The 13,664-nt window shown below is 37.7% G+C and overlaps 1 protein-coding gene across 2 annotated transcripts in view; it reads right to left on the bottom strand.

The window, feature by feature from the left end:
- RBM25 (RNA binding motif protein 25) overlaps positions 1-13,664 on the bottom strand; it is a 32,909-nt gene that overhangs the window by 3,501 nt on the left and 15,744 nt on the right. Inside the window, exons 7-16 of one of the 2 annotated variants that reach the window (XM_064424457.1) lie at positions 12,678-12,860; positions 10,422-10,475; positions 10,088-10,171; positions 6,262-6,539; positions 5,192-5,408; positions 4,803-4,892; positions 3,167-3,240; positions 2,307-2,457; positions 1,665-1,989; positions 380-654 (exon numbers count right to left, since the gene is read on the bottom strand). In XM_064424457.1, coding sequence (XP_064280527.1) covers positions 380-654; positions 1,665-1,989; positions 2,307-2,457; positions 3,167-3,240; positions 4,803-4,892; positions 5,192-5,408; positions 6,262-6,539; positions 10,088-10,171; positions 10,422-10,475; positions 12,678-12,860 — 1,731 coding nt within the window. The remainder of the gene's footprint in view (positions 1-379; positions 655-1,664; positions 1,990-2,306; positions 2,458-3,166; positions 3,241-4,802; positions 4,893-5,191; positions 5,409-6,261; positions 6,540-10,087; positions 10,172-10,421; positions 10,476-12,677; positions 12,861-13,664) is intronic. The other variant, XM_064424458.1, reaches the window with a different exon arrangement.

Raw genomic sequence — 13,664 nt, 5'->3', positions numbered from 1 at the left:
AACTGCCCAATAAGCATCTAGAAGACTCAAACAGCTACTTAACAGAAGATACCTTTTGCTATCAATGAAATAACCCTTAAGAGATTTGGCATCTGAAAGTATTTCTGAGTGCCACTCAAACATTTTACAGTCTTTTTTCCTTTTTCCATAAAACTGCTTGATAATTTGTAATGGCAATTCGAGAGAAACCAAACAAAAATAAGCAGCCATACTTCAGAATAAGGATTATGTATGAACAATAAAGAGAGTACTCAAGTTTGACTCCACTTGATGATACTCCAATGCACTAGGGTCCCAGTAATCTTGCTTTTCTATTCAATTATAATGTTTACTAGGAAAAATTAAGACTTTTTAAAAATGGTTAAATGAATCAACTTACTGAATCCACAATTGACCAGTCAAGAGGATAAGCAAAGAGCTCTGGTTTTGCTGTGGGTATCTTCTCAATGAGACTCTTAATGTGCTTGCGCTTTTCTTCTGTATTGACACTGCCTTTGATATTGCTTTTATCTTCTTCTCCATAATCCAGGGGAACAAGTTTCCTTTTCCGGGGCACATCGTCACTGTCTTCGTCATCAAATTTATTGAAAACACTATCCACAGCAAGTTTCTTCCTTTTTACAGCATTGGGCTGATTAGGACTGTTGCAGGCACCTGCAACCCAAAAGGCAGAGTAACACATTCATCAACTGCAGCTGGAACTAGTTTCCTCTTCTTACTTGAGGAATATTGCTCTGTATGCTACACAAACGTCTATGAATGACTGGCATTGGCTTTTAGTCTCTCAAACTCTGTTACGGAAGTGGCAAAAGAGGTAAAAATCTTTAATGGAGTGTGTTCATGAAACCTGAACCCTGAAAAACAGGGTCTTCTTTCTCTGCCCTGAAACCAGTTAGCACTCTCTGAGGGAAGACTATAGTCAAGCCCCAGCCTTAGCAAAGACAGAGCACAGAGTGAAAGGCTGCAATGCGTAAGAAAAGCGTTCATCAGCCTAATATTATACAGTCTCTTGTCATTCAAGATATAACACAGTGTGAGCCTGAAGTGCAGCCCGGCATGACTTAGTCAAAATAGTAAATAATAAATACACAAACCTTCTGGAATACAAATGTTCTTAGTTCTGCTGCTCAGAAATAATTTTTTTAAAACAGCAGGACATTGCTACAGTACTAAGAAACTATAGGCTCAAATTTCACTCAAAACTGTCCTCAGTTTATTGTTATAGTCTAAAAGGAAGGAAAAAAAATCTAATTTTCTTTTTTCTTTAAAAGGGTCTTAAGTAAACATGAGAACTACCTAGGTCTTAAACTTAACATATAGTTACACCACTGAAAAGTAGCAATGAGTTTCAAAGAGATATTTACAGATATATTAAGGTAAAAAAGCATGTGAAAATAACCAATTCCAGCTCAGAACATTCCCACAAAAACTAGCTCTTGAACATGCCTAAATTTCTCTCCTTTTTTGCCCTCAAGTTTTTAGGTGAAGAGAGCTCTATAAAATATATCATCTGGATAGGTCAACTCAAGCACAGCAGCTGGATAACATCTACTTGATATAAATACATTAAACCATACAACATATTTGGAAAACCATGTGGCTACTCAGCTTGGCAATTTTTATTTTGATCCCATATGGAAGAGTGAAATAAAACTTAAACTTGCCCAATTTGAGGCTGAGTCCAATTTTGGGCCGATGCTCCTCCAGTTGCTGTTGTTCAGGTGAATTTTCATGAGGGATAATGATACCACAGGGAGATTCATCACCAGGTGTGTTAGGAGTTGCATTTCCACTAGCTGAAGAAACAGATGGAGCAGAACTGATGGGTCGTAAAGTTGGTTTAAGGCAGGGCTTTTGTTCAGGCTCCTCCTCCTCTTCCTCTGGCTCTTCTCTTTTTTCTTCTTTTTCTGCCTTGTCTTCCTCTTCCTCCTCAGATTCTGGCTCTTGTTTTATTTGTGGCTGTCTACGTCGCTCAGCCTCCTGTTCCATCTACAATGAAACAGACAATTAGCAAAAACAGAAGCTCTCTCAAAACCAGTACTGTTTGAAGAATCTAAAGATCCTCCTCTTTAGAAGGCTGTTAGTCAAGAATAAGACACATAACTACGGGCATTCTTGTAAGGAATCCAATTCAAATTTGTTTTCAAACCCCATCAAATCTGAAAAGTCTTTTTGTTTTCGTTGTTCCTATTGCCTGTCTGGACTTCTTTATAAGAAAAAGCAAATAGAGATAATAAATATCAGGTTTCTTACACAATTTTGCTCAATACAATCAGAATTTTCCTGTCACACCAACAGCAACTCACCCTCTGGAGTTCTGCATCTGGATCTGGATGTCCTTCAGCAAGAAGACGCTGCCTGATTTCTTCTAATTCTTCCTTTTCCCTTTTCCTATCTCGTTCATCTGCTTCCATCTCTTTCTCCCTGTCTCTTAGCCTCTTCTGAAGAGCACTACCCCTATAAAAGACACATTTTTTATTGAGACATCATTTCAACGAGGGGCTTGTACCACAACACAAGAAAAATTTCATGCAGATACATCCCCCACTCAATGAAAGTAAGATTCATAAGAGCACCTGGCATCCTCCATTTTTGTAACATTAGAATCTTAAGATACCAGTTCTCAACCTTACTGTACAGAATCTACCCCACCACATTAAACAAAAGTAGAGCATGTGGCTGCTGATCTCTTTAGAGAAATAATTAAGTTTTATAAGTTTTTGGCCAGAACCACGTCTGCTAAATTAGTTTTATGCAAATGTTAGTTATTCCCACGCTGAAGGATGTTCCAAATCATTTACATTAACAAGCTAGTTCTTCATATTATTTACAGCTTCTTCAAAGTATTTAAATTATTTAGAGGCATGCTTGTTCCCTTCTCCCAGCACCTTATTTTAACATTACACTGACCTCTGCCCTGCCTCACAAATACTAAGTGATAGGAATGACACCTACTCCCAAGCATTAACCAGAAGTAAGGAGCTTCCTTTTTCACTCTGTCACTTATGAAGTGACACAAAAAAAAAGTTAGGTAATTATTGCCACATTAACCTTACATTGCCACATTACCAGTCAAATACACATTCCACAAGCCCCTGCCAACAAACCCCACAATTGTGTTTAAATCACCAATGGACATTTTTTTGTTGGGAATACAAAGACATACCTGTAGTATTTTGGATCATCTCTGTCATCATCATAATCTTCTAAGAATTCTTTCAACCGTTTGGCTTCTTTTGCCTGCAAGGAATTGAAACTTAAATAATGATTTCTGGTTTCCTTTCCAGGAGTTTAAAATTTATTAATGTTATTAGCAAGTTAATTGTAGATCTACTCTGCTTTCAACTAAAAAATACAGTGTTCCAAAGAGAAAATGGAAAGGTTTTGGTATTGCATCCAGAGGGTCCACTGATATTGTGTCAGTGATTTGCATATATATATATATGCACACACACACATACCCTCCCACCCACATATATATATTTATTTGGTTTATTTTGTTTTACATTACAGGTAAAGAGGATCAAAAGTTTCTTTTCTCCAAATCCTTTAAGTCTGCTACTGAGTATTTTAACATGGCAGCCTAAGTGTATTTTATCAGTACGGCTCTGCTTCAAGGGCTTTTTTAAGACAGTCATGCACAGAAACAAATCTGATAGCTGCTCCTAGGATAAGCACCCTCCTGTTGTGGTACTGAAACAAACCATGTGGTACTAATGTACAGGCTTATGTGGTATTAATGTGCAGGCCTGACACTGTAGGGGGCGAGGGAGAAAGAGAGGAAACACTTTCTCTCCCTCTGATAAAAGAGGCAAAACCCCCAGTTCTTTAAGAGAAATTAAATTAGGACCTTCTAACTTGCATTTAAGCAATATCCTTAAACCAACAACAATATATTTCTGTGCTAATGACTTTGGGAAACAAATGATGATTATGGTTGTAATTTCAGCACAAAATAAAACTATGTTTTCTACAAATGCCATCCACAGCCAACATGCAGGAGGATTTGGAATGGAAAATATCACTGAGTACATTTTTTCCCACCACCATGCATTTAAAGGGAAAACCTGGATTCCACATGAAACAATGTATTTTATAATTCTCTTTCCCTGTTTCTTTGCATATATGGCTTTGAAGCAATTTCTAACCCATTTTCTACTCTCTTAACATCTTCTCTCCTTCTCTAGGAATCTATGAAGTGAAATAACACCCCTAAAACTTAAAATAACTTCCGATGAGATTACAGAATTATCTGTCTTCCAAAGGTGTCTCTTCCAACAAAGCTTCCAAGTGTTACATTGGTAACTGTGATAATTTCACAACTAATGAACTAAGGACAGGCGTTTATCAAGTGCATAGATATGATGCAATATTCTTTAATGTATCTCATAAAAGGTTTGGGCACATGAGCAGGTTTGGAAGTTAAAAAAAACAGGTCCAGTTCTACCTAAATGACACAGAACACACAGTAGGTTTTGTCACAAATCTGACACAAGTTACAGATATAACAGTACACAATGATCAGACCACAGTATTTTGCAGCTGCCTACTTCTCACTCTTCTGCCTTCATAAGACCAAACCATTAGGCTGTTTTTCAGACTTCAAACAGTACTCCCACTTACTAGACATCTTCTGTTTCAAGTCTATTAACTGGGGGTTTTTTTTGGTATAAAAACACACATGGCCTTTATACAAAATGAGAGCTCTATTACTTCACATAAAGTAACAGAAGAATATTCCATTCTAAATGGGACCAAGAGAACAAGGCAGAGAAAATTACATGTCAAACTATAAGCCTTACCATTTCTCGTCTTCTTTCTTCTTCCCTCTCAGCCTCTTTTTCATATTCTCGACTTTTTTTTCGTTCTCTAATTTCCCAGTTTTTAAGACGCTGCAACAGAAGAAAACACACTTCAATCTTCAAGAACATTAAGAACAGCAGTACTACTTCAAAGTTAGTTTGAATTGTTGTTTAAAATAACTGTACTATAAATAATTTGCATAATTTTAATTAAAAATGAATAAAAAGTCTGTTTTGACAGTGACTAACATATTATGTCCCAGCTTATGTACTCAAAAGATAAAAAACATGTTTAGGAAAAGGAGAATTATGTATTTTATACTAGAGGACTTGTTATCAACTCTCAGACTTTTTTTTTTATTTAAAGAATCTTAAAAATTGCAACCTACCTCTTGATATGCAGCTTCCTTTTCACGCAGTTTCCTCTCCAGTTTTCGTCGCTCGTAGGCATCTTCTTCATCTTCTTCTCGGTCTCTCTTCTTATCCTTTTCCCGCTCTCTCTCCCGTTCTCTCTCCCGTTCCCGTTCTCTTTCCCGTTCTCTCTCGCGTTCTCGTTCTCTTTCCCTCTCACGTTCTCGCTCTCTTTCCCTGTCTCTGCTTTTTTCTCTGAAGGAAGAAAAAACACCAAAGTTCAGTAGAGAACCTTCCTCCCCATTCAACCAAAAGATTAATAGCATCTTAGAGGTTATTTTTCTTCTGCAGTTGTAGAAGATGATTAGCTGGTACAGAAATGGGCAAAAAATCAATACTTACTGACAGGTACTCCAAAACCCACTAAAAGTCACTGTTTGAACACTAACCATTAAATAGCAATATCTACAGGAACTAAGCATGAGCATGGGGCAATTTCTTATGAGACTGAGTTAGCAGTTCTGCACAGCCAAAATCACCAGAAATAAAGGGTATCCTTAACAAATCTTTCGTGTTCATGCAGTTTACAGACAATCTTAACATTTCTGACAAGATGATTTAAGTGGAAGCAGCACTTGGGATATGATTACTTACAGCTTGAAAGAGTAATCCCCTTGCTTTTACTAAAAAAATCCACAATCCAAACAAAAAACCCAAGCCAAACCAACTGAAACAAAACTCCCCAAAATCCAACCAAGAAGCCCACTATGTAACAAAAGAAATGATAAAACCTGCTTAAGCTAAGAAATACCACAAACATAAGATAACCTTAAGCAGGAATAAAGCTAATAATGAAAAATAGGAGACATCTAAGATAAAACCAGTATGCTTATATCATATTTGGAGAGTTGCTTACTGCATATTGCAGTTTTTACATTCTTGTGCTGTGGGGGAAATCAAGTACTCTCCCAGTCTTGATTTCCTGCTGTTACTCTGATCTTCCACAAGGATCATTCTCTTTTGAATGGCAACTGACCTACTGAACTACATGCATTTAGTAAACAGCACAAAGAAAAAGTGAAATAAATAGCAGCTGAAGTACATTTACCTTGATCTGCTCCGATCTTTGCGATCTGAACTCCTTTCACGATCTCGGTCACGGTCTCTGTCCCGCTCGCGGTCTCTGTCTCGGTCCTTAGTTCGGTCACGGTCCCTATCTCGCTCCCGTTCACGCTCCCGTTCCTTCTCCTTCTCTCGTTCACGTTCCCTCTCTCTTTCACGCTCCCTCCTTTCTCGTTCACGCTCCCGTTCCCTTTCTCTTTCTCTGCGTTCTTTTTCAATTTCCTGTCTTTCTTTCTCCTTTTTGCCTTTTTCCTCCTCCAGTTTCTAAAAACCAACAAGAGAACTTTCATAGTTAATTTTGTAGTTACACAAACTGGATATTCCCGACGCAACACACAAGGCTGGTAATGGAAATACCAAAACCGCCACTAATTTTAAAATATTAAATAGGGTTTGGTGGGTATTTTTTGGAACTCGTAAGTATGAAATCAAAATGCAGCAATCACAAGACTAGATTTCGTGCAGAAGCACAAATCTACACAGACCAGCAATCTCCAACCTTAGCAGAGTACGGCTGGCCTGGTATTATGAGCTGACTAAACTGCACACTCAGTGTGCACTACCAGTCACGACTCAGGTGGGACTCAAATTCCACTGGCCCGATAAGCCAGGTGGGTACAAGTAAAGTGAACTTCCAGCTGATAAAATTAACTCCGTTCAATTAGGAAAATATATTTCAGTGGAATGCTTACTGGGATAGTGAGTTGTTTCCCAAAAAGTCTTGGCACACCAAAATCATCCTAGATGAAAACTTGGGTAAAGAAATATATCCACTTACACGTGGTGCATGTGGTTTAACAGTGAAGAAAACTGTCACTTTTCCCCTTTTCCCTCCCTAAAAAAGTTCTAAGTGTTCACTGGTAAGAACTGGACTCTGCAGAATGGAATCTTAACTTCCACCGCTGCAAGACGGAGACAAGTAAAAAAAGGTTGGAAATAGCTCTTTCAAAACACAGAAACTAAAGGTTACCTGCTACAGTTTTACTAAAAATTGTACAAAATTGCCCCTTTTTTCATATAGAAACAGTTCTTATTACCAGAATTCCTATAAGACAATAGAAAATACATCAACAGAACGATAGATAAATCCATCCTTGGAAGCAATTGTTACGTGTTCACTTACAGATGCTGTGCTAGGACATGGACCGCCAACACTGGATTAACCTTGCCTATTAGCTATGTTTCTGGGAGGAAGAGCAAGTACACGGTTCACAAATATACCAAATAACAACCAAATATACCAAATTTCAACCTGATGGATGCAAGAATACCACTTTTTGAACAAATATTGAGCAGAATAAACAGGTTTATCCCCTTTGGCTCCACGTTTACCATCACTGAAATGAAATTAAAAACTGTAACAATGAAACAGCATTTTCTCTGGTTTGTGTTTTTTTGTTCTTTTCTTTTAAACAAAGCATTTAAGACAACTTTAAAAAGCAATCTTACCTGATTAGTGTTCTTCTGCCATAGGCACAGGGACCAGAGAACCGACAAAGGATTACAGAAATAAAGCTAATTCACTAGTGATTAATGTATCCAGTGAAACTATGCTGCATTGATAACACAATACAGGCAAACCATGTTGGATACATTGAAATCACAAAGGAAAAAGGGACTAAAAATGGTAGGAATTGGTAGAAAACTGATGTGAAAAAAATAAAACTTAGATCCTATAATACACACTGGGCTGTAAAACTAATTTCTAAGGACTGTATTATCCAGGAGCTTTACAGTGTTAAACCTCAGTAGGATCAAATTTTAAACTAGGTTGTCAACTTTTAAAAAAAACTTACCTCAAATTTCATATACTTTTAAAGAAAGTTTACATACTGAAGTGGTTGATACTTACAGGTTATCTTAGATGTTCCAATAGAAATTTCTTTAGTTGAACTCTTGCTTTTTCACCACTCTCAAAAACTTAGTTTATGGTGAGAGTTCTCAAGAGTGTGAGTTTCTTTCTTTTATAAAAAATATATTCACAGAGGTGTAAATACACACAAGTTTTGGTATATTAAAATCCTTAAGTCCACTTCCTTAAAATCCAATTGAAAAAATAAACTGGTGTATTTTGTAATCAAAATCTGACCTCAGTCAACTTCTGTAAACCTAAATAAAAGTATCTGACAGGGTAATGGGATGGGAACAGTATCAGATAAACTGAAGTAATGAACAGAAATGAACAGGTAGAAGAATTATAAATCTTACCTTGATCTCTCTTCAGACTCGTCCGTGCTGTAAATGGACGCCCCCTGCAATGCTGATACCCTGACAGTCTGTCGTTATTGTTTATAAACTCATACCAAAAACATGCAAAGGTTCACTGTGCTCACTAGCCCGCTTCTAAGGATTCAACAGCCCCTTTTAAACATATCCAATATCCACTATGACTACTTCCAGTTGATTTTTAATGTTAAGAAATCCAAAACAGCCCCCCAAAAATACAAATCAAGGGCAGCAAAATGCCCAACAGCTTCTGAAACAGTGAAGCTTGGTTTTTTGTTTGTTTTGTTTGCAATTTAAAAAAAAATATTACTCGTTTGCATTTTAGTATCAGTGACAACTTGGGGCTTGGAATTGAACGTAATTCTACTGAAGTTTCACCACTAACCAGTCTCACATTCAATTGCTGAGCTTCTTCAGTTGACTTTTTCTACATTTTTTTCCCCCCAGGTTTCTATCTTGCAAAACTTTAGTCAAGAGAAAAACTGAAAACATGTACATACAATAACATGTAGTCACCTGTGTTCATATTGATACGGTTGCATGAAAACATGGTACCATCCCCAGTGACTGCATGTGGTAGAGCTGAACAACATGGGCAAGCATTCACATTGCTGTATCTTCACCATTTTCTTTAATGCTGATTTGGGGGTATTTTGAAAGAAAAGAGTGTGCTCAGAAGAGCAGTTTGTTGATACTTCCCTAGGACCACTCCAATCTTGTTGGGGAAAAATTAATATCAACTTTAAGCTAAACATTAAAATAAGAACATCACATGCACAGCTGTGCTCTCCGATCCGCAAGTATCACAGCAGAAACACTCACATTTACACTAGCATTAGTGGAAACTTCTGTAAGTGGGGACCCTGGGGTGGGACTTGATGTGCACAAACATTTCCAAGCCAGTTACCCCTTTGCATATTTTTCTGAGGGGGCATCCATAAGTATAATAAAAAACAGAAACTCATACTTACATCCTATTCCATGTTACTTTCCAAGCTGTGAGTTTCATCTTGCATTAGTCACCATATGATCTCTATCATAATGGTGGGGGTCAATGAATAGATTAGCTTTATGGGAATTTACAGTTCTTCCATGCATCTAAAGTTTGGTAAGTCTGGTAACCACTGACCTAATTTTAATCTTCCCCCACTCTTAACTTAGAACTATTAAAATAAAAGACTTTAATTTAATTCACGTTTCATCTCTTCAAAAATCTTGGACAATGTTACAAATCTACCTAGAGAAACACACTCAAGTGTATGTCTTATACTGCAGCCCCGTTTAGCCTTCACTTATAAATATCTTGACTTAATGTATGTGTAGCAACTTAAGCTGCCTTTATTCATGCTGAAGTGAGAAGACTGAAAAATACTCACTAGCAATCAAAGTCTTAGCATAAAGATGTCACGGGCCACTTTAACGTGGCAACTGTCTTTTTCTGACTTGTAAAGAACTACATGTATATTAAACCTAATACAAACATAATTTTAAGTGATATTGCAATGTACTGCTAAATTTTATAATAGTGTTTTCTTTGGATTTTGAAAAAGCCTAATTTGTATCAAGTGCAAAAACAAGAATACTACCTTGTGTGTGTCTCTGAATTTACTGATCTCTCTTGATATCAGGTCTCTTTTGTCTTCCTCCATTTCTATAGCATTTATATCCTCCTAAAAAACAAGGGGAACAGGAGTAAAAGCATTAACAGCCATCTGTACAGACAAAGGAGAACAAGAGAAAAGCTGAAGGTTAGAAGTTTTCAACCAGTCTTGCAAGAGATAAATAAAGTCCTTCTGCAGTACCAAACCTGACAGTCTGATGTTAATGAGTGGAAAAAAAAAAAATCAGATGGACAAGAGTCACAAATCTGGCAACTAGCAGTAAACATAGTCATTGTCAAAGCCTACAATGTAAACGAACCTTGGTGATGAGTGGATAAGGTATCAGTGGGGCCACTGGAAATCTGCGGAAAATCTGCGGAAAAATCCACGGAGATTTTTTTTTTTAAAAATTGATTGCACACTACTCTGAAAAACAATGTTTTGTATGTTTGTACTACAAAGCAATATTGTATTGCTGTGATCTCATTTCTTTGATTCAACAAAGTTACAGAAGAACCTCGCTAATTCTCCCTTTGCTGAACTACTTAAAAGCACATAGTGACGTCTCATGTTAGTAAGACTTCACTGAATTACAAGTGTACTACAGGATATTAGTACGCTATGGTAGCATCAGAAACAAGGCTAAGCTACACTTGTCAAAATAAATAAGTATATTTGCAGTGGGTATGTCTTGATCTTATTTACTCGCTAATTCGCAGAATTTGGTAGATTGCACCTGCTCTTATAGTTAGTGCGAATTAGCGAGGTTCCCCCGTGCTTGAAATTGAAAACCAGATTCCACTCACTCTCAGCTCCCCGCACACATTTTCAACTCCCCCACAGCAGTCATGCCTTCACCCAGAAGAACTAACAGCCTCTGCTGCTAACACCAGCAGGAGTCATCTCCACACCAAGCCCTTCAGGGGACAAGAGCCCCAAAGCTGGTGAGTTTCCACACCTCCCTCACCGCCCCCACAACATATCTGCATCCACCTTCCCTTTCCCCCCCCAGCCTCAACAGTCTCTCTCCCCTCTCCTTTGTGGACAAGAGAACAAGAAGCTAGTACCATCTCTTCACTCCCACCTCTATCCACACAGGCCAAAGATGGCAACTTCCCATCTTGTCTTCCGTCCCAGTATGGGAAGGATGATAGGGTGCAATTTCAACCCAGAAATGCTGTGTATTTTAAAAGAGCTCATTTGGCTACTTCATTGGCTCAGATTAGTAAAGTTCTACACAACACAGAGCTAAGAGAATATTGCTCTGTTAAAGCACCCAGCTTTTCATGACTGCAAAGGTCTCTTACAGTGTTTAACTACCTGGCATTATTCATAGCCATATATATTTACCCACAGGACAATACACATTGTAACAGTGCTTGTAACAAAAAAATACAGCTGATAGCATTAGACAGTGACTCATTTGCAAATTGTCATCAAAGAAAACATCTTCTCCCAAAGGGAGGGAGAAGAAAGAAAAACAAATTCTCAGCTCAGCACTTTTACACCTCAGGTTGGCCATGACTAACAACATTGTGGGAAGATAGACTTGCTCCCTGAGGGAGATGTTTCTTGCACCACATTTAAAATCCACAAGCATTTGAAACTGCATCATTGCCTTGGAATAGGTACTTTGCAGAAGACTTAAGTGGGTAAAAATCTTGGTCAAACAATTTTCCAATCTCTTTCATCTCTTTCCAATTCTCTTTCATATAAGGTGCAGAATGGTAGGTGGGAAAGCCCATTTTCCCATGGTTAGAAACTTTGCTGGAAAAGCTAAGTCTGAGTTTGCTTATCCTTGTTCCCCCTTCTCCATTTTGTTTTAATCCATAAAAAGGTCATTCACAGAAGCAGGTCTAAACCAGAACATTCATTCCTGCTTAACATGATTTTCTTTCGCATTGCACAAGATAGGAAAGCTGGCTGACCAAATCGAGCCAAACTGAGACATGTTTAAAAGTGATTTTGTAAGGCAGGAAGATTACAATGTGCCTTTCATCCCCGAAGGATCCCTTCAAGGACATACAAAACTAATGAAGTGCTTCCACATATGGGTAGACAGCTGCAACCAGTTGGATCAAGGCACACTACAAGAATGCATTCTAGAAGCAGAGAGAAGTATTTTGTCAAAAACTACCAAATTCATGGCATTACAATAGCACCCTGGCATCTTTCACTGGAAGTGGATTGTATGCAGGAACTCTTTACAATTGTTTTTTTAAGTTCTTATCTGAAAAACCCTATATGCACATACAGATTAAACTGCACTAAATTCAGTATTTCCACCTTCAGAGAGATGAAAGGTTGGTTCAGTCCTGCCCAGATTCAAACCTGTTGCTCCAAGAAGTTTATGTGCTTAAATCCCTAAACCATCCTGAAAGGATGGTGTCTATAACTGACTAGCTTTCAGCTCAAAAAAAAAAAAAAAAAAAAGGAACTGCTGCTGACATCAACGCTTGTTGATTTGTTTTCTCATCAGATGTTTAGGTTTAAAGTATTTGCACAAGGTTTGGCCATTATATAAAGGTGAGTTGAAGAAAAAAAAATCTGTTTTGTCCAAAATCAAAACACATACGTCCTCCTTCTTTTCCTTTTTCTTCTTCCTGGGGTGAGAGTCAGATTCCTGGGAGGGGGCATTGAGCTCGCTGGAATATTCTCGTATTAAGACTTCAATGGCCCCTTTAATTATCTGATCTCTTCTCTTCGTTTCCTCATCCAGTGCTTCATCATCATCATTTGTTGTCTCTGGTCTGGAGTTCTAAGGAAAAATGCAAAGTAACAGGACTTAACAAATTGAGAGTAATAGTTGTTTTATCAGAAGTTCACCTTTCATCATCACATTCATGCCCCTACAGTATTTACTATAAGAAAACAAAACCCCAAACAAACAATCAAACAAAAAAAATACAAAAAAGAGAGAAAATACCAAAAAAACCAAACAACTCACCACATGAAAACCAAACCACCTACAAATACAAGTAATTATTAATTGCATTGTATTAGTCAGGTCTTTTCACACTGGCAATACCACAGTTTATTGCACAGTTTTATGGAATGGCTGCAGAGAGCAAGTGTAGAATTGTATAACAAAATAACATACTAAAATAGAACAGAAAAATGGTGATTAAGGCAGTAGACAGGAAAAGAGAGAGCATCCACACGCTCCCAGAAAGGCAATCACTATAGTAGAGCAGCTCTTGGACAAAAGTTTTGCCTTTTATGTTCCAGAACTTCAAGTCACTTCAACAGCAGTTCCTCCAAGCCTTCTACTTAAATGCCATGCAATACAAATGCCTACCTAAAACTTCCAAGCTGCAACTTCAAATTGGAGAACTATATTAAAGAAACATCATTAGGGAAAACATTCCTTGCACAACAAACTATTTTAAAAATTATTATTGATCAAGTATTTTGCAGTTCCTCATCTTCTTTTTGCCCCTTTCGACCTTGTATGGAGGAAATGGAACACAAAGAAGTGCCTTTCCCTAAATATTACACGAAAGCATAGAAAGATGATGTGCACACCAAGCAAGGTAGCCCACCTCTCGATCCCCTGAATCTT

The sequence above is a fragment of the Passer domesticus genome, chromosome 6 (genome assembly GCF_036417665.1).
Source record: "Passer domesticus isolate bPasDom1 chromosome 6, bPasDom1.hap1, whole genome shotgun sequence".
Classification (NCBI taxonomy): Eukaryota; Metazoa; Chordata; class Aves; order Passeriformes; family Passeridae; genus Passer; species Passer domesticus.
Note: the sequence above shows the minus strand (reverse complement) of the source record. Positions and strands in the feature narration are given on the sequence as shown.